Source organism: Pan paniscus, chromosome 10, assembly GCF_029289425.2.
Source record: "Pan paniscus chromosome 10, NHGRI_mPanPan1-v2.0_pri, whole genome shotgun sequence".
In the NCBI taxonomy this organism is placed as follows: domain Eukaryota; kingdom Metazoa; phylum Chordata; class Mammalia; order Primates; family Hominidae; genus Pan; species Pan paniscus.
In genome coordinates, this window is record NC_073259.2 from 139,185,776 (window position 1) to 139,209,923 (window position 24,148).

Below are 24,148 nucleotides of genomic sequence, written 5' to 3' on the forward strand. Positions count from 1 at the left end.
AGCTCCCCGAGTCACCACGGATGTCCTCCGTCCTGCCTCACTGCTCATGCTGTATCATCACGAGGATGCTTTTGCACACGCTGGTCCTGAGGCCCGTGTCCTCTGCCCTCCCTCCAGGTCATGCATGACCTGCTTCTTCAGGCCTCCGTGACGCCCCAGAGAGGAGAGCGGCTCCTTCTGATGATATCTGACCTCATCAGGGAGGATTTAGAGGCTGATTGACGGCCAACTATCTAGAGTTTATTATAGTTTCTTTATGGATACAGTCATGTAATTTAGAGGCATATGTGCATATGTGCATGCACACACACGCACACACACTCACACTCTCCATAAGCCACAGAAAAGACAGCTGGGTGAATGAAAAGTGTCTGCAGGATTTGTTGCTAGAGTGAGAGCAATGTATGTAGCAGGGCTGTCTGTGTCGCCGATAGGATGGGGTTGGGGTGTGTGTGTGTGACAGACAGAGAATCTAAGCCAAACCAATCCAGCCTGGAAGGATGTTTTATTTGATCTGCACAATGCTGGAGGGAAAAAATGAATTATTTGCCAATATTTTAAGATTGAGGGATTTTACACAAGATTACAAAGTTCTTTTGAAAAATGAGGAGATCCAACGCCCTGAGTTTGTATTCCTCCTTGACAACAGTGGCCAGAACTGTGTGGTTTCTGATACCAATGCGGCCCCAGTAGGAGACTGAGCTTGTAGTCCCTGACACAGCTCTTGCAAATGGAGCGCTGGCTGGTTCTGTGAGTCCTGCAACCTCCATCTATCTCCCTGTCAGCTTTCCCTTAATTAATTTCATCAGGAGCCCAAGAACTGTGTCTTTCATTCCAAATGGATTGGAGCTGGCTACAAGCTGAAGTCGGGGGGGGTCTGCAGGCAGTTGGGCTCTCTCGACCTTCAGTTTTTAATTAAGGAGCTGGAGGCCCCCCCCGAGCATGGCGGGGGGAGCCCCTGGGAGGTGGCTTCTTCCTGCAGATTTCATCCTGGCCTTACTCTAGTTTTTGAGCAATATTATTTTTTGGAAACTGAGGTGGGGTGGGGGGGGCATCAGATCCACACCTTACCTTAAGGTGTTGTTGACTGCGAGACTTGTGCTAGGAACTCTGAAGGAAGGGACAGATAACCTCTGTCCTCAAGGAGCCCACAAGGTAGCCAGGAGGGCAGAGTGACAAACATTGGAGAGTTTACATCACTGAAGCAGACAAGAAACTCTGATTGCAAACTCAGAGGTGAAGAGAACGTAACTCGTTTTATTTTTCTTTATTGCAACTTAGTTTCTTTTGTGAGCTCCTGTTCCTCTAGGGACAAAACTTAATCTTAGTTCCAGGCCCCGCCTTTCTCTGAAGCTGCACTTTCATTCCAGGGAGATTGTGTAATGCCATGATCACAGGAGGGGGATCCGTCAGGGTAGGCGGGCAAGGCTGCAATAACAAACAGCTTCCATCCCTCTTTGGTTTTAAAGAACAAACGTCATTTTCCTATGCACGCTACATGTCCATGGTGGCCCGTGGTGGTGGACAGTGAAGAGCCCAGGCTGACGGAGAAGGCACCGCCTCGAGCCGTTGCTGTGTGAGGGAAGGGGTCAGAGAGGACACTGCACTGGAAATCATGTGCTCAGCCCATAAGACACGTGTCCCTTCTGTACACAACTCAGTGCCCAGAACCAGCCCCGTGGCCTCAAGAGCCCCGAGGGGCAGGGGTGCGGACCTCCCCTGTGCCCGCGTGTGGGGCATCTGGAAATAGGTGGCACCAGTGACTTCCACAGTTCCCTGGTATTGTCTCCCTCCACCCCATCTGTCGAGACCCCTTGCCCATGCGCCCATCCTCCCAGGCCTTCGCTTCACCCACCTTGGTTAATCTCTCATAACCCATGCTCCTCACCTGCCCCTCAATCTTAGGGGGCAGATGCCAAGGACAGCACCGGTCTGGTCCCTCTGAAGGTCACCGTGTTGCAAAGAGGAGCACCCAAAGTAAATGTCTCTGATGACAGGGCCAGAGGGACTTCACATTGTCCGCAGAAGCATGTTCCAGGTCTGCCCAGGTTACCGTGTGAGAGTTTCAGATGACAGCAGTGGTGGGAAAGGGGTGAGGTCTGAGCTGGTTGATGATAGAGATTATTGCAAGATCAGCTTCATCATCGAGGGGCTCATCATTCATAGACAGCTCATGTCATCCTCACATCCTAATGAGGAAGGCAACTCATTACGTTCCCCCAGTCTGAGCACAGAATTTCGGCTGGTTCCTTGTAGATGCACAGCTGGTCCCGGGCAGCCCCAGGAATAGAACGAGGTGTCTTCTGGCCCCAAAGCCCACGCTCTTCCCACTCACTGTCTTCTCCGTCTTACTGCCCCTCTCCTTATCCTCCCACTTAGGAATGTTTTCGTCTTAAAAAGCCCCACAAACTCACTCACCCAGACTTCATAGCTCCTGCAGCTCATTTTGGAGAAAGCAGACAGTGGGCCCCACCCTGTTCTCAGACCCTTTGTCCTTGCCCATGGCTTGGCCTCTGCTGGACACAGCGGTAGATGCAGGGGAAGAAATGGCAGAGGAGCTCACATAGGGAAACTCAAAGTGACAGGATGACAAAGGCCCACAGTCACTGCTGGGCCCCAACTGTGCGCCTCTTCCACAGAGGCTGCCTGGTCTCCTGGACAACTTTATTGCCCAGACATTCTGTAATGCATTTCAATCCTTTTGACATTTAAAACCAAGTATTTCAGAGACAAGACTGTCCAGGAAATGTCTTTCCAGGGTAATTAACTTGAAACCCAAACCCTGATGTTTGGAAGGGCAGGCACGGCGTGTACTCTGCCCCCAGAGGGCACTGGAGGGCTGCGGCCTGGAGGCACTCGGGTGGGTGCCAGGAGCCACCTTCCCTCCTCCTTCTTCCTCTGGAGCAGAAATCTCCCAGAACCTGTGTGACTTCAGCTACTGAGGCAGAGAGCCGCATGCTCTTCGTGCACTTCCATCCCCCACCCTGCTATCCCAGGGATCCGAGATGTGCCAGGAGCTGCGTCTCTTGAGCATCCTCCTGGGGAAAAGGTTCAGGGGTGGAGTAAGGAGCTGGTCCTTTGCAGTCTCTCATCTCTCTCCCATCCTTCCCTGCAGAGGGAGCAGAGGACAGAGGCTGCTGTGCTCAGGGTGGCTGCACCAGAGCAGGCCCCGTGGATGATGCCCCACTTTCTGAGTAACCAGAAGTGTATTCTTTTCAGAAACAGGCTCCCATTCGTGCAGGATCTGTTTCAAAGCTCACACGTGCGTGTGGAAGCAGAGCCATGTTTCCAGACAAATTCCGTGGATGGCTGAGCTTGAGGAGTGTTGCAATGCGACCTTCCTTTTGGAGAGTCATAAGACACATTAGCATACAAAACCTCTGCACTTTAGTGAAAGTAGAGGCCAGTTCAGATTTGGGTTAGGTCAATTCCTACAAGTAGTGTGGCCATAGAGTGTTTTCGTTGCAGAATGACGAAGCTCTGAGGACTGCTGTGATCCAGATGCTTTCTACCTCATTCATGGGCCTCCCTTCTATCACCTCCCCCAAAGTCTCACTTGGCTTTGTCAAATATTAAACACATTTAATTTGTCACACTCAGTTTCAAGTAATAGAAATCCAACTTGAACTGGCTAAGGCAAAAAGGGAATGTGATGGCTCATATAACAAAAAAGTTCCAAGATGCTGGACTTCAGATATGGCTTGATCCATGAGCTTAAGGAATATAATCAGGATTTTGTTTTCTTTTTCCGTCTCTCAGATCTGATCTCTTGTGGTGCCAAAATGGCTGCCTGGACCCCAAGCTCACTGACATCCTTATCCTCTTAGGGGCTCCGTAGAAAAGAGAGTTTCTTCTCAGCAGTTTCGAAGAAAGCCCTTGATTGAGTCTCATTGGGCCAGCCAGGGTCACATGCCCATCTTTGAACCAATAGCTGTGGCTGGGGGATTTGATGTTCCAGTCAGCCAGTCCTGGGTCACATGCCTCAGAGCCAGGAAGGAACCAGCCCACCTGGACCTCATGGAAAGATGGAGTGTGATAGGTTCCCTAAGGAAATTATGGGCTCAAATACTGTAAGAATGTGGACCGTGTGCATGGCAAAGTCAGCCATGTCCGATGTCCCCTCAGCTGATCTCACACCTTCCCACCGCCGCTCTAAAACAGGGCTTCTCAACCAACACTATGGATACTTGGGCTGGGTGACTCTTGTGGGGCAGTCTTGTGCATTGTAGGGTGTTTAACAGAAGCCCTGGCCTCTGCCTGCCTGATTCCATCCCGTTATGACAACCCTAGATGACTTAAGCCATTGCCAGTTGTCTCTTTTGGGCCACCTTGGCCCTGGTTGAGAACCACAGGTCTAGATAGACCAAGCTGAGCTTACCTTCCTGCCAGTCACAGTGCCACATCTCACCCACATGGTTTGTTTTGATGAAGACTCATACACTTTCTTGTCTAGTACATAAGTGTGAACATGTGAGTATGAGTGTGTGTGTGTTATTCCTTTGTTTAGACTAAAAGTTCTTTGAGGATAGGGGCTGTTCTGTGTCCCAACAATTAGCACATAGTTCCCTCTCTGTATACATGTATGAGGTGTACAAGGAATGAAGAAAGGAAGGGAGGGAGGAGGGAGGTGGGAGGGAGGGAAGAAAACTGGAGCAAGTGAACATGATATTCTCCGATCTTCTGCAGGTTTTCCTCTTCTGATCTGCATCATTTCACTGTCATTTGCCATGGACAGTTACGGAACAAGCAACAAGTAAGTGCAGGGCTCTACCTTGCTTTTGGCAGGCGTTCCATGGAACAGCTTGTGGCGAGAGCCCCATGGCTCTTGCCTTCCTGTGCTCTTCTGGGTGCAGCGGTGCTGTGCAAAGCTGGCTCCCACAGGCCCAGCCAGTGAGAAAGTCGTGGTCCAGGGAGAGGGAGAAACAACCCAGCTGTGCTCTGGACGTTTTGGGGCCTCGGAACTAGCAACAAAGACCACAGAGCACCTCCAGGAATAGCAGGGGGCCTGCCAGGAGTTTCTGCTTGGAAATGTTTCACCCACGTGGTCTTCTCAGACACAGATCTGGTCATCCACGGAGGCTATATTGTGACCCTTTCACCCTTTCTTGGGGTGGTCAGCAAGCGCACTGTGCAGACCGTGTGCCCAGTAACTCACAGGGAGCAGGTACGTGCATGTTGGAGTAAGTGGGGCCTGCTGTGCACCAGGCAGGTGGTCTTGAGGGTCCCATTGCTTGGATAGTAGGGGATGGACCTTATGATGTCCAGTATCTCCTGTTGCCACTTGAAATGCAGCTCATGGGTCCACAGTTGTGTCAGGAAGAGGATGGGATGGTGCTGAGGGACCAGATCAGCTGTTCATGTTCCAGAAAGATGATTTTCTTCCCTTACAAGAGCTTTCACTCAAATGTCTCTTGGAAGCTGCTACCTGTTCTAGCCACGCTGAGAAACCACTGAGTGAAAACATGGAAAATAAATATTGACGGTGCTTACAAACAGAAAGGAAGTTGAGCATTTTCACAGCTTCAGAATGAGATAAGTACAGACGAATAGTGAAACTGGGAGAAATCCAGCCTTTTCCACGTTGGTGCAGGTTCCCTGAAGGCGAAGCATTTGTAGAAGGCAGTGTCTGAGCGCACAGTGAAACAAGCGTGGTTATGCAGACCACTGTTCTGGCCTTCCTTTCATTCTGGATGCTGTTAGAAGTTGAGGGACTAATTAGAAGAAGAATGTTCTCCTCAAACACAGCTTAATGGCATTTGTTCCCTTTTATCCCATCTGGAGCTTGGGGATGCTGGACTCACTCACAGTTCTGAGTCCCAGGGTCTGACTCTAATATAAGCCTTTTCCCACACTCTTGCCCGAAAGCCAGGCAGCACCAGCCAGGTTCAGGAAGCTCACCGGGTTTCTGAACAGGATAGAGTATCTATCAGAAGCCCCTTGTTGACTTAAAATTCTGCATGAAATGCTGGAAAGCACAATCTCTCTCTTTGCAGAAGCATCCCACTCTCCGGAGAGCCTGGTTTGAATCGCACCTTTGCAGAGGTACCATTCAGACTTGCAGTGCATTTTCCTTTTAAACAGTGCATCCTCAGATGAGAGGTTTCTCCTCTCCGTGCTCTGGGTGTGCAGCCATGAATGAGCCTCTTGCAGGTGCTGTCTCTTGTTTTGGGGCATTTGCCGTCTCCTGGTCCAGGAGGCTTTGGGGAGGAATGGGGGCAGGGAGGCAGTGTGCTGACAGTGATCTCTGAAGTCACCTGAGCTATTTAGGGCTCAGATTCCTCATCTGCAGGATTGGAGTGATCATAGCACCCACCTCAGGGGCAGCATAGGATTAAATGAGATGATGGAGTTTGTTGTGCTGTGGGGCAGACCTGCTGCTCAGTGAGCAGTCACCGAGGGATGAAATAAGCCAGCCCCGGGGAGACACCACATTGGGTGCTAGTGAGGACTGCGCCACGCACCTGCCCAGATCCAATTAAAGGCACTCCAGGTCCTTGGGCAACAGTGTCCAGGAGTCAAGAAGATGAGAGGTCCTAGGGACTCTTCGGCTCTTGACACTGCCGTAGGCTCTGGAGATGAAATTGTGGAGGAGCTGGCTTTTTTTTTGCCTGAGTTCTGGGGGTCACTTCTCAGAGGCCAGATCCTCAAACTGGACCCTCCTCTCAGGACATCAGAGCAATCACTAGGACCCTCTGGAACCTTTCCTCTCAGTTGGAGGGCACTGAGAGAGGGGAACTGACCCCGAGCTTTGGGCATATGGGAATGGTCAGGTGCTGCATCGCTGACGACTCATCAGGATGGGAATCCCTCACAGAAGGCCCCTATTGGGTCATACTTGAAGTGCTCTGCAGGAAAGCCAGTCCCCAGCAAAGGTTTATTTCCTAATGAAATTAAGATCTATTTTGGATTTTGGCTAAACTCTCCAGAGGTTGCTGTCCTGGTCTTCAAACCTGGAGAATCCTTTCCAAGAATGAGACGTGGGATCATCATGGATAAAAATACATTTGCAGGGATTAGGAATGTTGTATGACTGCCCCAGGTGGACCCTGTAAGCTGAGAAAGACATCACCTTAGCAACTACTTTTGGATGAAGGTACGCTGGCAGGTGGAACGAGGTTGTTGAAGTAACGGCTCTGCTTCCCTCCGCAGTTGCTGGCTGTCGTTGGCGAGTGGCGCCATCTGGGCCTTTGTAGCCCCTGCCCTGTTTGTCATCGTGGTACGTTTCCTGCCCTTGTGGGCGCAGAGCGGGGCTGGGGAGGGGCAGGAGGAGAGGGTGCGGGGCTCTGGAGATGGTGCGGGGCTCCCTGAGGAGCTTCTGAAAGATGCAGCGTCGTTCCTCGGTCACTCCTCGCTAGGGCTCCTCTGGGCCAGTGACTGAGGGTCTTATTTCCCGGAATGCTCAGGAAGGCGGTGCTTTCCAGGCGGGTCCACTCAAGGCCCCAGGGCTCTTCCAGCCGAGGCGGCAGGTGCAGGCACATAGCCCTGAGAACAGCACAGGCGCGGGCTCGTCCTTCCCCATCCTCCGGTGCCTTCTCACCCACCGGCTAGCTCCTTGCTCAGGAGTCACCAGGACTCCAAGGCTGCAGAGGGGAATCTCAGCAGAAGCCTCCTGGGAACCACACATAACAGTTACAGTTACAGTGGTTTGCAAGTGACAGAAAACCCAACTCAGAGTTTTTTGTTGTTGTTTTTGTTATTGTTTTTTTGAGACGGAGTCTCACTTTGTCTCCCGGGCTGGAGTGCAGTGGTGCGATCTCACTGCAACCTCTGCCTCCTGGGTTCAGGCGATTCTCCTGCTTCACCCTCCCAAGTAGCTGGGATTACAGCCATGCGCCACGACGCCCAGCTAATTTTGTATTTTTAGTAGAGACGGGGTTTCACCGTGTTGGCCAGGCTGGTCTCGAACTCCTGACCTCAGGTGATCTGCCCTCCTCTGTCTCCCAAAGTGCTGGGATTACAGGCGTGAGCCACTGTGCCTGGCCCCAACTCAGAGTTTAAACACGGATGGGGATTTACGGGTTCCTGAGTCAGGACCATCTGTGGGGAGGCTGGGCCCAGGGCTCCTGCACCTGCGCTGGCATGAGGCTCGTCCCTCATCTTCTCTGCCTCCCCGATGGAAACGGAGGCTTTTCCCCAGCACTCCCATCGCCAACTCCCAGGCTGGTTCTCATTGGCTGTGGTGAGTCATGTGTCCGTCCCAGAACCAATCAGGGAAATGGGATGGAGTTGAATGATTGGTCAGGGCTGCCTCACATGATTTCTTTGTGCAGTTAGCACCGATGGACGCCAGGGGCTGCTGGCCTGGTGGGGTCGTGATCAGAGGGTGTGACCTCAGCAGAGTCTGTGCTTTCCCTTCTGTACTTCCACGTGCCTGTCTCTGAGGGCCCTGGCTGGTTGGGCCCGGGCTGCGCGTCCTGGCCCAGGCTTCCCGTCTGCAGGTTGGGTCAGGGCCCCGCAGTGAACTGGAGCAGCTCCCTGGACTGAGGGGCGTCAGGGGCCCAGGGGTGTTGGGCGGGGCGCCACGAGCCGAGGGCAGGAATGTTTGTGCAAGCAGAGGAGGTCGCAAGGGAAAGGCTTGTGGCATCAGAGCCTCCCTCACGGCGTCTACAGAGTTCCGAGCAGGGCTGGTTTTTCTTCAAGTGGAATCACTGTCCGCTGCAGAGGGGACGCCTTTGGGGCTGCGCGGTTGAGCTCTTAGGGTCTGGGGGCCGCAGCGCCTCCCCGGGGCTGCGTGAGGATCACCTGCCATCGCTTTACCGACTCTACCCTTTAAAGAGTGTCAGAGGCTTCAGTGAGAGGTCTCCGCGCTCCCTGGGGGTCTGGGAGGACCATTCATTTTGTCAACCAAAATGCAAAAACGCTTTCAGAGCGGACTCCAGTCATCAAACTCCTGGCTGGAGCATGGCCAGTTGGGAGGGGGTTTAAAGGACGTTTAGTGACAGAGGGTGGGAAGGGTAAGTTGTATTCAAGACTCTCCTGTTCCTTGTTCTCCCTTTCTCTCTACTGACTTAAACCCTCTAGAACCGCAGGGCCTGGGCAGAACAGGCCCCTGTGTCAGACACTGTCCTGGTCATCTGGCTTTTGTGTCTGACCGCGGTCAGTGACAGCTGAGGTTCCGAGGTGGCTCTGCCTGGCTCCTTCACCACCCACACGGCGTGGGGCCCAGCGCCAGGAACCCAGCACCCATGTGTCTCCCAGCTTCACTAGAGTCCCTTTTGTCATTCCTGAGGGGAATTACCTTCAGGGCCCCACCCCCTACCCCACTCCTTGTTGTCAGTGGCCATCATTCCTGGAGGACAGAATGAGCCCTCAAACTCATTACGTAATTGAATTACCTGGGGAGTTGTTTTTTTTTTTTTTTTTTTTTTTTGCGACAGAGTCTTCGCTCTGTCGCCCAGGCTGGAGTGCAGTGGCACAATCTTGGCTTACTGCAACCTCTGCTTCCCAGGTTCAAGCAATTCTCTTGCCTCAGCTGGGACTACAGGCAGGTGCCACCACACCCAGCTAATTTTTGTATTTTTAGTAGAAACAGGGTTTCACCATGTTGGCCAGGCTGGTCTCAAACTCCTGACCTCAGGTGATCCACCCGCCTCGGCCTCCCAAAGTGCTGGGACTGCAGGCGTGAGCCACTGCTCCCAGCCCTGGGAAGCTTTAAGAGTATTCCTGCCTGAGCTCCACCTCCTGAAGTTTTGGCTTCTTGGCCTTTAGAATCTTCCAGATGATTCTCAGCACAGCTGGCTTGAGGTCCTCATGCCCTCCTGGGACATTGGTAGCAACAGGCAGATTGGAAAGGTGGCAAGAGCTGAATGGGGCAGCCTTAAAAGATTCCAGGTTCAGGCTGGGTGCAGTGGCTCATGCCTGTAATCCCAGCACTTTGGGAGGCCAGGGCGGGCGGATCATGAGGTCAGGAGATCGAGACCATCCTGGCTAACACAGTGAAACCCCGCCTCTACTAAAAATACAAAAAAATTAGCTGGGCATGGTGGCGGGTGCCTGTAGTCCCAGCTACTCGGGAGGCTGAGGCAGGAGAATGGCATGAACCCGGGAGGCGGATCTTGCAGTGAGCCGAGATCGCGCCACTGCACTCCAGCCTGGGCGACAGAGTGAGACTCCATCTCAAAAAAAAAAAAAAAAAAAAAAAGATTCCAGGTTCAAGTGCAGAGGCCAGCAAACTGCAGCAGTGTGGCCCACTACCTGCTTTTGTAGATCGAGTTTTCTTGGCACACAGCCACGTCCATTGATTTGCACATTGTCTGTGGCTGCTTTCAGGCTAAAACAGCTGAGCCGAATAGTTGCAACAAAGACTGCGTGGCCTGCAAAGCCAAAAATACTAACTGGCTCTTGGCAGAAGGCATATCAACCTCTGGGCCAGGGGGTGCCGTGGAGGTTCCAGCCGACCCCTGCGGGGAGTGCCGTGGAGGGGAGTTGGGGGTCTTGTCCCTCTCACGTCTTCAGAGGATCCCAGGGTTTGTGCCATCTGGGCCAATTCCTCATTTACCCACAAGTCCTCAGCCTTATTTCCAGATGAAGAAAGTAGGTTTTGGGATAACAAGTATAGCATGACCCCATTTGTTAAAAAAGTTAAAAGCTCTATATGGGTACACACCCACATGTGAACATATAACTGAATAAGAAAATGCCCGGACAGATGCACACAAAATAATGGTTCCCTAAGGAGAGGTTTGGGTTTGGGGAGTATGTGCTTCAAGATTATATGCACCTAAAAACACCCATGTATTGCCTGCGTAATTGGAAAATTAAAAACTTTTAGGAAGCTGTGTGTTTACATTAGAACATGCAGTTTCCCTGTGTCCTGGCAAGGTTCATCCTGAAAAGGCAAGAATTTGGGAGACAGTAAAGGGTCACTGTGGGGCCTGCTGGGCCTAGGGTTGAGGAGAAAAGGGCAGAGCCTAGCCACTTCCCGTAACACCCCGCACCAGGCACCTACAGCCAAACACACACACTGCCCACTGCCCGTTCTCGAATTGTTCTCAGCTGTAACACACACACTGCCCGCCGCCCGTTCTTGAATTGTTCTCGGCTATAAGGCAGGGAAATGGCTTTTCATTCACTCGGTGATTCTAGTTACACAAAATGCGAACATGGCCGTAGGCCCGGCATTCCCTGGTGTCTTAGTCTGTAGGGCTGCTGGAACACAGGACCACAGGCTGCACAGCTTAAACAAATTTATTTTCTCACAGTTTTGGAAGCCAGAAGTCCAAGATCAAGGTGTCGCCAGGGTTGGTTCTCCCGAGGCCTCTCTCCTTAGCTTGTAGATAACCGTCTTTTCCCTGTGTCCTCACATGCTTTTCCCTCCGTGCAGGTCTGCGTCTTAATCTCCTCTTAAAATAAGTGACTGCCTAAGCCCGTCATTGGATTAAAGCTCACCCTAGTGACCTCGTTTTAACATAATTATGTCTTTAAAGAACCTGTCTCTAAGTGGTCTTGTTCTTAGGTACGGAGGCTTAGGGCTTCAGCGTATGAATTTGAGGGGACATAGTTCAGCCCATAACGCCTGATTTTCCAGAAGCCACAGAGCCTAGACACCCCGTTCCCCCAAAGAACAGGGACTCTGTGGATGTCAGGGGCACTTTAGCCTGAGCCTTCAAAATGGCTTGTTCTGTGCTGGCCCCACCAAGGGAAGAAGGAGAGTGCCTCCAGGTCTGGGGAAGAGAAGGAGTCTCTGATTTAAAATCTTTGTCTCCCTTGGGGAGAAGGCAGGGTAGCTATGTGTCTATATAGAGACAGAGATATGGTTACAGATATATATACAGAGGTATAGATGCAAACAGATACATAGAGACAGATACACAGATAGAAATGTAGATAAAGATATAGGCAGATACATGGATACAGATACAAATACAGAGATAGATACAGATGCATTGCTATAGATGCATAGGCACAGATAAGCATAAATATAGATACAGATATATACAGATGCTCCTGAACTTACAGTGGGATTAAGTCCTGATAAACTCATCATAAGCAGAAAATACCGTAAATTGAAAATGCATTTAATACATATAACCTACAGAACATCATAGCCTAGCCTGCCTCAAACATTCTCAGAACTCTTACGTTAGCCTAGAGTTGGGCAAAATCATCTAACACAAAGCCTCTTTATAATGCAATGTTGAATATCAAATGAGTTGCATACTGGAAGTGAAAAACTAGTTGTATAGGTTTGCAGAGTACAGTTTGTACTGACATGTCTTGCTTTCACACCACTGAAAAGGTGAAAAATTGTTACTCGAACCTTCCTAAGTTAGGAACTGCCTGTAGATACATGTAGATACTGATACGTAGATACGGATACCTAAATACAGACAGACAGAGACATACTGCTGTGGTTTGAATGTTTCCCTCAAAGTTCATGTAACTTAATTTCCAGTGCGACAGGTTCGGAGAGGTGGAACTTTAGGAGCTGATTAGGTCGTGAGGGCTTTGCTCTCGTGAATGAGTTAATGCTGCTGTTGTGGGGGTGGTTTCATTATTGAACGAGCAGGTTTCTGATGAAAAGATGAGTTTTGCCCCCTTCTCTCTCTCTGTGCTCTCTTGCTTCTCCGACTTCTGCTATGGGACAGTGTAGCAAGAAGGCCCTTACCAGATGCAGGCCCCTCAACTTTGGATTTCCCAGTCTCCCAAACGGTAAGAAATAAATCTCTGTTCTTTATAAATCACCCAGTCTGTGGTATTCTGTTATAGTAGCAGAAAACAGACTGAGGCACACACTGCTGTGTAAACTAGCTATTTGTATGTGTGTGTATGTACCTGCATAGCCCTTTCATTGTGAAATAGCAGTGTCCAGCTCGGTGTTTATTCACAAATCAACATCCTGGTGACCCTGAGCTAGGTCAAGAAACAGAACACCAGGATTCCTATGCAGTCCTGCCTCCCTCCTCCCACCAGAGATCACCGTGATCTTGGCCTTCATAGATGCCACGAGACCTTTGCTTTACAGTTCTACTGCCTCCATGTGCATTCCAGTTTTTCTTCTGCAGTGAGGCCTGTGAGTTGTTTCTTTGACATCTGCCTTTAGTGGGGAGATGCTTAGCTGCTGGAATATCCATGGTACTCACACTGTACATGCCTCAGTCCCAGGGCATTTTCTGATTTGTAGTCGAGTGTGGGTGTACCATAGAGCAAGGCATGGATGAGGATGAGTGAAATGGAGTGAGGGGGGCCAGGCCTGATTCTGTATTATATTTTCCTGAAATGTCAGATTTGTGCCACTCGCAGCCATAGTCCCCCACCGCACCGATGCAGGATTGGAGGCCATGGTGAGCCGCTCCTCCTCTTAGGAAGCCACAGCAAATGTATCATCCTGATAAGATGGAAAAAATGTGCCTGGAAAATGAAACCAGACTGACCTAGGCTAAAAGAAAAAAAAAGACCCAGCAAAATCTTTGGAGAAAAAGGAAAGATGATGAATTCTGACAAGTAATAATGTGATCAGCTTAACTGTTGTGAAACACTTAGAGTGCATCTTAACGCAAAGCAGTCAAGATAAAGTAAAGGACTTGAAATCTCAAATTAATCACTCGTAGCGTCTCATGTTGGCAAAACATTTTGCTGCAAGTTGATCATCCTTTCGGTGGCCTTGTCAGAAAAGTCTGGGAACAGTCATGTGTGCATCTTTCAGCTTTACAGCTGAGAGGTCCGGGGCAGAACCACGCTTTATAGCCTCCAGAGGCAAAGCAGGAGTGATGATGAGACCTCTGAGCTCATGTGGGTGTTGGTTGTGATGGGACCCTGAGCTCAGATGGGGTGTTGGTTGTGATGGGACCCTGAGCTCAGGTGGGGTGTTGGTTGGGTTGTTTGTGATGGGACCCTGAGCTCAGGTGGGGTGTTGGTTGGGTTGGTTGTGATGGGACCCTGAGCTCAGGTGGGGTGTTGGTTGGGTTGTTTGTGATGGGACCCTGAGCTCAGGTGGGGTGTTGGTTGTGATGGGACCCTGAGCTCAGGTGGGGTGTTGGTTGGGTTGTTTGTGATGGGACTCTGAGCTCAGGTGGGGTGTTGGTTAGGTTGGTTGTGATGGGACCCTGAGCTCAGGTGGGGTGTTGGTTGGGTTGGTTGTGATGGGACCCTGAGCTCAGGTGGGGTGTTGGTTGGGTTGGTTGTGATGGGACTCTGAGCTCAGGTGGGGTGTTGGTTGGGTTGGTTGTGATGGGACTCTGAGCTCAGGTGGGGTGTTGGTTGTGTTGGTTGTGATGGGACTCTGAGCTCAGGTGGGGTGTTGGTTGGGTTGGTTGTGATGGGACTCTGAGCTCAGGTGGGGTGTTGGTTGTGTTGGTTGTGATGGGATTCTGAGCTCAGATGGGGTGTTGACTGTGTTGGTTGTGATGGGATTCTGAGCTCAGGTGGGGTGTTGATTGTGTTGGTTGTGATGGGATTCTGAGCTCAGGTGGGGTGTTGGTTGGGTTGGTTGTGATGGGACTCTGAGCTCAGGTGAGGTGTTGGTTGGGTTGGTTGTGATGGGACCCTGAGCTCAGGTGGGGTGTTGGTTGATGGGAACTCTGCACTCACTCAAGTTGCTCGAGATCCTCTCCAGCATCTCCAGGCATCCCTCTCATGGGTCCCAGGCTTCACGGTTTCTCCATCCCCTGAATCACTGGAACACTGCATGGCTGAGTTTCTATTCCACCTGACCCCAAGGACACTGCTCAGTCGTTCACAGGAAATGGGTTTCATATTATTTCCTTTTAATTTATAATTGTTTAAAACTAAAATTTAAAGAATCTGATTTTTGAATTGGCAACACAAAATTTAAAGGAATAGCTTAAGAATCTATGCATAAATGTGTCTGCCTATGTATGTTTTTGCATTCCCTGGTTTCCACCCTCCCTCCAAACAGGCAACCCGTGATGCTGGTTTCATGGGTATCCCGGGGTTTTGTGCAGATAGGGGGACTGTAACTACATACCCACCCCATGGCGGCCTTCAGTGTATGTGGGGTGTGGCTTCTTCGCCGAGGAAGAGCTGCCTGAGTCTGTCTCAGACCCACAAAGTGTTCCATAGAGTGGGTGTGGACAGCAGCCCTGCCCTGCTGTCTGGGTGTGGACGGCAGCCCCACCCTGCTGTCTGGGTGTGAGTGACAGGCCTGCCCTTCTGTCTGGGTGTGAGTGACAGGCCCGCCCTGCTGTCTGGGTGTGAGTGACAGGCCCGCCCTGCTGTCTGGGTGTGGATGTTCAGGTTGTTTCCCATCTTGTTACAGATAAGGCCCCCGCCTGTGTCAGTGGGTGAGGTACCCGGAATAGAAATCCCTCAAGGGAAAGGGGCAGGAGTTGCAGAATGGCAGAGTCAGGACCTGGGGAAATCTGCACTCCCAAAACAAGGAAAGAACTGGAAGAATTGTTTTGAAAAAATATTCGGAATTCTAGAAACAAAGGCATGCACACTAAAAGCATTTATTCAAGAAAAACTTCTGAATCTCAGTAAGAGCAGGCAGGGTCTGTGGCAGTTTGACTTGGGGCACCTTCCATCTCCACCTCCCTCTCTGTGTGATGCTGTAGCCACCACTGGAGGCACGAAAGTGCTTCCCAGGCAGATGGCCAAGGCCAGCCTGCCCCGAGGGCACGGGCCGCACTCACACATCAGTGACCATCAGCCATCTGCAATTGAAATCCCCACTCGAAGTAATAACTGCACATTAGTCACGCGTTCGTCACTGTCCTAGTTGAATCATCACTGCATTTGAAAACCACTGACCTGTCATCCATGCTGCTCCCGCTTTCTGCTCCTAGTTGAGTGTGGCTTTCTTCTCGTCGTTACACAGTGAGGTTGGCTGGAGGGCATCAGCGTTTCTGGACATGCTCTTTGTGTAGACGCCATGCTGGGTGGCTAATGTGTTGACTTCTTTTCCCTTCCCTGGCCTTCGGACACTTCTATTATTAGCCTCACTTTACAGATGGGAAAATAAGGGCAACTAAGGTGCATCCGACTGTCAGCTGAGCTGGGCGTGAGCTGAGCTTCCAGGTGTTGAGGTGGTCAGTGAAGACAGGAGCTGAGGAGGGAACAGTTGGGGTGCTCACTGCCACAATAGTGTCCTAAGGGGCTAGGCAGGAGGGGGCGGCCCCACCACGCACCACTCTCTCCCAAAGAACAGCACCAGGAGGGTCTGAAGCCTCCGTGCAGACAGGGCCGGTCTTCTGCTGAGAGAGCCCTGGGCGGAGAGCTCCTGCTGATTCATGGGCTCGGGAGCTGCACGAGGAGGGAGGGGAAGGGCTCACAGTGGAAAAGTCCTGGTGCTTCAGCAGGTGCTTCAGAAAGGCCTGGCGTGGGCACCTAGGCGAGGGGTGCAGGTGTGTGGAACAGCGATGCTGGCCCATCCCGTGCGGGGGAAGAGCGAGGCCGGCCCATCCCCTGCGGGGGGAGAGCGAGGCTGGCCATCCCGTGCGGGGCCCCAGTGGCTGCCCTCCGACTGCAGCTCCCTTCAGAGACTGCCAGGCTCTGGCCGCGCCCAGGCTGGCGTGGGGACAGCAGCTGCCCTGTGAGGCCGGCGAGGTAGAGCCCTGTTCATTGCCTGAAAGTTCGAGCCTGAGAGTTCACACAGAGGACTTTATCCTGGAACTGGACTCCTTGCTGACTCTGTACACGGCCTCAGAATTTTTCAGACACAAGGGAGAAGGCTAACCCTCACCCTAACCCCGCAGCCAGAGGACACTAGGGGGTTCTTCCCCATGCTGCGCCTGCCTCGCCAGCCTCCTACTGAGGGAGCCGCCCAGGTGAGGGGCAGGTTGTGCCGAAGCCTCTGCCGGGGCCCCTCAGTGCCCCGCCCAGCCCCATAGGTCCCAACAGGAGCCTTCCAGCAGTTTCCCAGCAAGGAGGGGTGCTGGCAGGAGATGATGCCCCTCTGCCGCAGCTTCTGTGGCTCATGCAGCCGCAGGCCTGGGCCGGGGCGGGAGATGAGAGCCAGCCGCTGTGCCGGGGCCTGGCACATTGAGCAGTCGTTTGCACAGTGGGCACTATCCTTCTCATCACCTGGGGCACTGAGGCTCCGAGGACCTGGGTGAGTTGCCCAGGGTCACACTAACGAAGCAAATGCTAAGATGAGGTCTGGCCCAGGCTCCTGCCCTCATGCCCGGATGTGTTCCTGGGACTAGAACTCGTCTCTGCTGTCTTCTCAGTGCAGGAGCTCTCGGAGGCAAGCTTGCATGTTGTGTGTGTTGGTAAAAGCCCACGGAACAGGGTGAGATTTGTCCCAGTGACGCCCCTGTGTCCCAGGAGCCCTGGCTGGGCAGGGGTAGCCTGTGGTGAGGGCAGTGGCCAGGCGGACGCAGCTCTCCTGCAGGTGCAGTCCAGGCCCCCCTCACCTTCCTCCATGGCTTCTTGTGCAGGTCAACATTGGCATCCTCATCGCTGTGACCAGAGTCATCTCACAGATCAGCGCCGACAACTACAAGATCCATGGAGACCCCAGTGCCTTCAAGTAAGTTGACCTCAGGCTGCCAGCAGTGCCACGGCCCTTCTGCCCCCAGAGGACTGCTTTGAGGTCACAGGAGAGATAGCTACTCCTGCCTCCTGTGGCCGGCACCAAAGTCCTCCACTTGCTCCATGTCCCTGCCATCTCGGGGCAGCTCTGGTTTCACGCCCTCGCTTGGCTCTCGTGACCCAGGACAGGGCCTTTACCCAGCCCCAGAGCTCCCATGTGTAGAAGAACGGAGTCTACGGAGTTCTCCTAGGGATTTCTTCACCCCAGGGTGATGAGCAGCTGGGGGGCGGCAACGGGGAAGATTCTAGAGCCAGAAAGCCCCTGCCAGTCCCGCGTCTGCCCTGGCCATCTGCTGGGCTCAGCGAGTTTAGCCCCTCGGCACCTCGCCTTCCTCACGTGCAGAACGGGATGATAACAGGTTCCCCCTCAGCTGGCACATCAGGGAAGGTGCAAGGGAGAGCAGTGTCCTGGCGTGCTCTGGGCTGCCCCGCCTGGAGAAGGGGCGGGGTCTCTGGGAGGGATTCCAGCCACACAACTCACTGCCATCGGGGGTGTCCTGACCCACATCTGTTAGGGCCCAGCCGATTGCAGGTGACAGAAATCCCAGCATGCACTGGCCTAAGCAGAAGGGGGACTCACTGATGCAGCTGACTGTAAAGTCCGGAGCTCAGAAGCCCTGGCGTTGCAGGAATTCTTTGGCAGTTGCGGCACGGGGGCCCAGCTCGCCTTCGCATCCTTAGTGTTGGCTTCAGGCTGAGGTCGACTCTGCCCCCTGGTGGCAGAATGGCTGCGGCAGGGGTTCAGGCCCACGGGGGAGTCCCCGTCCCACCTGCTGAGACAGAAGCCTGCGCCTGGAGGATGATGGGGACTCAGGCTGGACCTGTGCCCTCCCTGAGCCAGACCCTGTAGAGGGGGATTCACTCATATGACCGTGTGACTGTTCAGTCAGCACCCACAAACCACAGGGCTGAAAGCTGGGGAGGCGGTCCCTCGCAGGGAATTCGGGGGCTTTGTGAAAAGCAGGGCGTGGGTACCAGGCAGCTGACATTCTGTAATGTTACTTCAGCCACCGCGTATCTGTTCTGATGTGAAAGCAAAAGTGGCAAATATGTCAGCAGCGAATCTATGAGAGAATTAGTCTGTAATGAATTCCAAACACCATAAATTAACTTGACAAGAGGCTGCAGCCTCCTTGGGCTGTTCAGCTCCTGGAAACCTTCAAGGGTTGTGCCCTGTGCGAGAAGAGATGCTCGTGGGGTCAGAGATCACGTCCTTTCCTCTTCCATTGCGGAGACCAGGATGGTCTCCTGGACCTCTCATGGCCTGGCTGGGGAGGGACCTGTCCCTTCCTCACCCCAGCCCTCAGCTCCCCAGGCCCTCACCTCAGCGTTCAGGGTCAGCCAGTCTGTCGCCAGCTTGTCTCCAGCAAAAGCTCACACTCCCCTGTCTGAGCCCCATGAGGCCACTACTTCCACTGTCACCAGAACACCCCTGTGCACCTGCCCCTCACCTGTGCACCGCCTTCCATCTCTACCCCACTGCCCCCCATCCTCCCATCAGTGCCCACCCAGGAAGCAGCTTCTGTCCACTGCCTTTGCTTCTCCATGGCAGTGTCCTCCAAGCGACAGGCTGGCACTGTGTCTGCAGCTCTTGTGAAGGCTCGAGGTAGCGTGCCCCGGGAGAGCATGCCCAGGTCTTTGCAGGGCACAGCTGAAGGCATTGCCCATCCTTCCCACCTGAGTCTGCACCTGGCAGCCCAGGGATGCATCCCTCCCAGGGAGGTGCAGGCAGGCGTCTCTGGGGACAGACCGCTCTGGGTCCCTCTCCATTGTGCAACCCAGCACATTTCCCAATGCCTTCAGCTCCTCTCCTTTGGGCGGCCAGGTCTACCCCTCAGGGATGCTTCCTCACAATACAATCTTCTTAGTGTGGATTGTGTAACACTTGACTCCCAGGGCTGACGAAGCACAGCCAGGGAGCAGGCGCCAGGCAGGAAGAGGCAGTCACTGCATCGTGAGGAAGCTTCCCCAGCACCTTCCTATTCTTCATCCTCTGGTTTTACTCTAGTGATTTTCTTAGTGCCAAGCAGCCCAGTACTCAGTGAATAACAAGATAAGATTCTTCCTCAGGGGCCCTCCACAGGGTTGGCTTTCACTTCCCTGCCACCCCCCCTACCCCAAGAAAAGTGGAGAATAGAATAGGTGAGGTCTGAGAAGGGGGAGAAGCCTGGCTTTCACTTTTTAAAAAAGTCTCTGTTTATTGATTGTGATTCCAGACTCCTGAAAAAGAAGCAGAGAATGGTCAGGTTTTACAAGTGGGACCCTGGGGGCGGGGGCATGAGGGTGAGACCCCCACAGAAGTGCACCCACGAGCAGGTGGCTGTGGGGGCTGGAGACTCAGGGCCTGAGCCCCCTAGGCCAGGGCCAACCTTGGGGGAGCAGAAGGGGGTCATAGATCAGAGAGGAAAGCACACCCCCTGCCCAGAGCCTCCTTCAGATCCAGGGACCCCTCTCCTTCCGCTTTTGACCAGGGACACTGACAGCTCTGGCCGTGTTGAGAGTCCTCAGAGCTTCAGCTCAGTGTCTTCCACCAAGATCTTCTTCTATTGTTCATTTTAAGAAAAGTCAAACCATCACTTTAAAAGTAGCACATTTTGGTACCTATTTCTCAGTGATTGAACCTTTCAGATACGGTTTCCCGGGATCTAAAGATCATAGCTGAATAATGCATGATATTGTTGTTTCCCAGAAACAGGTGTTTTATTTTTATTGCATTAGCATTATGAGAACAAGCTGGCTGCAGCTTCTCTGCGAGCTGAAGTGCTGGAACACTTCTGGGTTTTACAGGCACCCGTTGCCCGGAGCTGTCAGTGCCAGGCTCTTGGTCTCTTGACAAGGAAGCTCATTATGGCCGCATCTCACCTCCTCCGGGGAGGTGCCAGATCCGTGTGCAGCACTGCTGCATGGCCGTCCATTTGTTCATCATTTATTCATTCATTCATTCATTCAATGTTTATTTCCTGAGAGCCTCTGAGTCCTGGTGCTGGGATGCACTTTGGGGTTACAGAGACAAAAAGACCAAGTTCCAGCCTTTAAGGAACCCACAGTCTATGAGGGAGACAATCTCAGTCACTGGCCTGAGTGATGAGGGGTAAACCGAGGCACGTGACAGTGGCTGACCTGGGCAGCAGGAACTCTGCTAGTCTCTAGACTTTTCTCTAAAGCTCAAAGGCAGAAGGTCCCTGCTGTGGAAAGCCCAGCTGTTTCAGAAGTCAGGATGGACTGGGCTTGAGTTAGTTGGCCATGATTGGACACAGCACATCAGAAATGGCTTTGAGGCAGGCAGCTGGTGTGCCCAGTCAGAGCAGGTGCTAACTGGCCCAGGTGGGGACGTCTGCATACCCTCTGGTTCTGCCCCTGATGAAACCCTGTATCACCTTAGCCATTACCAGGGGCTGTGGGGCCTCAGTTTCCATATTATACAATGGGGTCAATATATAACCTGCCTCTCCTGTGTCAAGAGGGCCCATGGGCTCTAGGGAGATAAAAACGCATGCTGATGGGGCTGGTGTGTTCGGCGATGGGGCTCTGTCAGTTCACAGTGCAGTTCAGCAAGCCCTTGTTTAGCACGTCCTTTGAGCATGAGCAGGGCCATGAAGATGACCACTTGGCCCTGCCCTCTGAGAACTCACCGTCAGTGTCACAGGAGGGCTCGGGTGATCAGCGGGGGACACGCGGGCTGCAGCCCAGCGAGGCCTGGAGAAATCTTCCTGGCCATGGCCTCATTTCAGGCCCAGGCCTCATTGCCCCCTTCCAAGCATCTCACAGGAGGCCTGGGTTCTGGACGCTGCGGGGGACGTTCTGCTGCTTCAGTCCCCCGAATCTCTCCCCTCCGGCCTGGCTCCTCCTCATCTTTGCAAACAGCTCAAATGCAAGCCCTGGGCCTGGACAGATTCTCCCTGTGGCCTAGGTGAGCCCTGGGTGCTACCTGAACTTTTCCAGAGCTCTCTCCCACCCACCAGCTGTAAGGGGATGGAGGTGTGGAAACACCGAGGCTCCTCCCAGGTAAATGCCTCAACCAGGGCTACCTGCAGGGGGGACCCCAGGTCTTGCTCCCGGCAGGGCGGTGCCTGCACCCGTCTGGAAGCCTGGCATCTCGAGGGCAGTCCTCACAGCCTGCACCTGTCCTCCTGCCACTCAGGGTGACTGTCACTGTTTCTCTCCAGGTTGACAGCCAAGGCAGTGGCCGTGCTGCTGCCCATCCTGGGTACCTCGTGGGTCTTTGGCGTGCTTGCTGTCAACGGTTGTGCTGTGGTTTTCCAGTACATGTTCGCCACGCTCAACTCCCTGCAGGTGAGAGCCCGCGGGGACTGGCAGGGAGGCGGAGCCGCCAGCTGTCAGGAGCAGGCTTGCAGGGGGCTAGGGCTGCAGGGGCAGGAGGGAGGCCTGCCTTCCCGGCCAAACCTTAGGAGCCTGTAATGCGGGGCATCCCCGAAGCCTGAGGACTCTCAGAAAGTGGGGCCTGCAGGATCCTGACCCCTTCAGGGCGGGGCTGCCTATGCTTCTGGCCAGCATCTGTAGTTGGCATGTCCTGGCTGGGAATGGAGGACAGTAAGACAGTGTGCCTGCGGCAGCTCTGGAAAGAAAGTCAGGCAGAGAGGTGGCCAGGGCAGCCCCCCAGGTGCTGCCCTCTGTGTGAAGGGCCAGGGAGGGTCATCTGGGAACCAAAGACTTGGGATGCGCAGGGTCAGGGCCCTCAGACCCACAGGCCCCCAAGGAAGGGCAGGCATGGGTCCCCGTCACCATCCATGGCCCTCCCAGCCCTCCCTGGGCTACTCCAGTTGCGTCTGTGTCTGCAGGCCAGTGGCACGTCTTCCGGAAGTGCCTGCCCTTCCCCACGCTGAGCCTGCCTGGGAACCCACCTGCTGCTGCACCTTTGCCACGCAGCACCCCCTCTCTGAACTCGGTCCGAGCAGCTGCCTGATTCTAGGTTGGATCACAGGGTGGGACCCAGGACGCCCCTCCGTCCTCACGGGCCCCAGGTCATGGGACCTGGTGTCACAGCGTGCGGTGCCAGTGCCACTCCCAGGCTGCATGGGAGGAACCTCCAGTGTTCCTAACTATGTGCAAAGGGCTCTAATCTCTGCGTTTCTTCCCTTTCTTCCCAGGGACTGTTCATATTCCTCTTTCATTGTCTCCTGAATTCAGAGGTACGTCCGCTCTGCTTGCTGGCAGTGTGCAGGTGCAGGTGGCTTTTCCTTTCCGAAAGGTCACAGGAGCAGGAACAGCGTTGCCCTGTCAGGGTGGTGTCTGGGACTCACATCCTGAGCCAGCCACGTTCCTGATGCCAAGTTGTGTGCCCTGGGGCCTGCTGCTGAGCAGCTCTTCTCTCCCCGCCTAGTTGCTAAGCGATGTGCAAGCATCCTCTCTCCCTGGAGAAGTGGCGACTGCATCTTAGGGAGAGTGAGATGTAGGCGTGCTCCCCACAGTCCTCCTCGAGGGCCTTGGGGAAGCTGGCCTGGTGTGAGAAGGAGGACTTCTGTCCACGGGAGCTGGGAAGAGGAGTTTTGTGATGTGGCCTCCTTGGACTCTGGGGCAGCCAGCGCAGGCTTATTCTCAGTGCTGCTCTGGGCCTGGCACCTGCCGTGTACTTGGCTGGGGGGAGGTAGGGGCTGCCCCAAGGACTTCTGTTCCTGTGGGAGAACTTTTCCCAAGTCAGCTTTGAGGCCCTGCCAGGCTGAGGTTGTGGGAGCTGCCTTGGGATGGGGAATGGGCCCAGGGCAGAGGGGCCGTCCTGCCCGGTCCATCTCAGTGGCGGTGTCCGTTTGCAAGGACAGGCCAGGTGGGCCAAGGAGGGCAGAGCAGAGTCGCTGAGCAGGTTGGTGGCCGGGCAGAAGGGCTGCATGATCACAAAGCCCAGTGACCCCTTGATCACAACGCCCAGTGACCCCTTGCAAGGCCTGAGGTGGATCCGGGTGGCAGGAAGGCAGTGCAGCCATGGAAGCCCGCCCGCCCACCACGCATTTGTTTATTTGCTTCTCTCTCACACTCACCCCGGGACATTCATTGCTGAGTGTGAGGAGCCCAGCAGAGGCCACTCCACACCCAGCTTCCCTGGCCTGCGATACAACCTGGGTCTGCCCCACAGAGCAGCGATGCACAGCTCAGCTGTGGAGCCACCAGCTCCGACTGATATTTCCAAATCCCAACCTCCCTCGTGCATCTGGTTCCGGAGTTGCACCGGCACAGACTCCTCTGGTTACGGCTGTTGCAGCCTCTGAAATTGCTCTCACGATCCCTTCCCCGCTTTCAAGGTGAGAGCCGCCTTCAAGCACAAAACCAAGGTCTGGTCGCTCACGAGCAGCTCCGCCCGCACCTCCAACGCGAAGCCCTTCCACTCGGACCTCGTGAGTGCAGCCTCCGTAAACCGAGGGTCCCAGCCCATCCTCCTTCCCCAGGCTCGGTCGTCAGCAGGATGGGGTGTGCAGGCAGCAGAGGTGGCTTCGGGTGCCCAGCAGTCTTTGTCCCCCTCTCATGCCTGCAGGCTGCACGTGCTCTGGGCTTGTGTCCCCCATGCAGTGCCCTGTGTCCTGATGAAGTCACCAAGCCCTCCCCCTTGACCCCGAAGAGTCAGGGCTTCTTGTGTTCACTTAGGGATGGAAGGACTTAGAGATCAACTGACCGTGAGGTGGCCCATCCCCGCCGCCCTCCAGAG

General features: G+C 53.8%; 1 protein-coding gene across 4 annotated transcripts in view; it reads left to right on the plus strand.

Moving 5' to 3' along the window:
• The window catches only part of ADGRD1 (adhesion G protein-coupled receptor D1), a 188,268-nt gene that overhangs the window by 161,188 nt on the left and 2,932 nt on the right, over positions 1–24,148 (plus strand). For 3 of the 4 annotated variants that reach the window (XM_063593230.1, XM_003817845.6, XM_057299568.2), the window contains 6 exons: positions 4,687–4,753; positions 7,150–7,216; positions 17,340–17,431; positions 21,660–21,786; positions 22,602–22,643; positions 23,748–23,840. In XM_063593230.1, the coding sequence (XP_063449300.1) occupies positions 4,687–4,753; positions 7,150–7,216; positions 17,340–17,431; positions 21,660–21,786; positions 22,602–22,643; positions 23,748–23,840 (488 nt within the window). Of the gene's footprint in view, positions 1–4,686; positions 4,754–7,149; positions 7,217–12,587; positions 12,652–17,339; positions 17,432–21,659; positions 21,787–22,601; positions 22,644–23,747; positions 23,841–24,148 lie in introns of all 4 variants that reach the window. The other variant, XM_055096392.2, reaches the window with a different exon arrangement.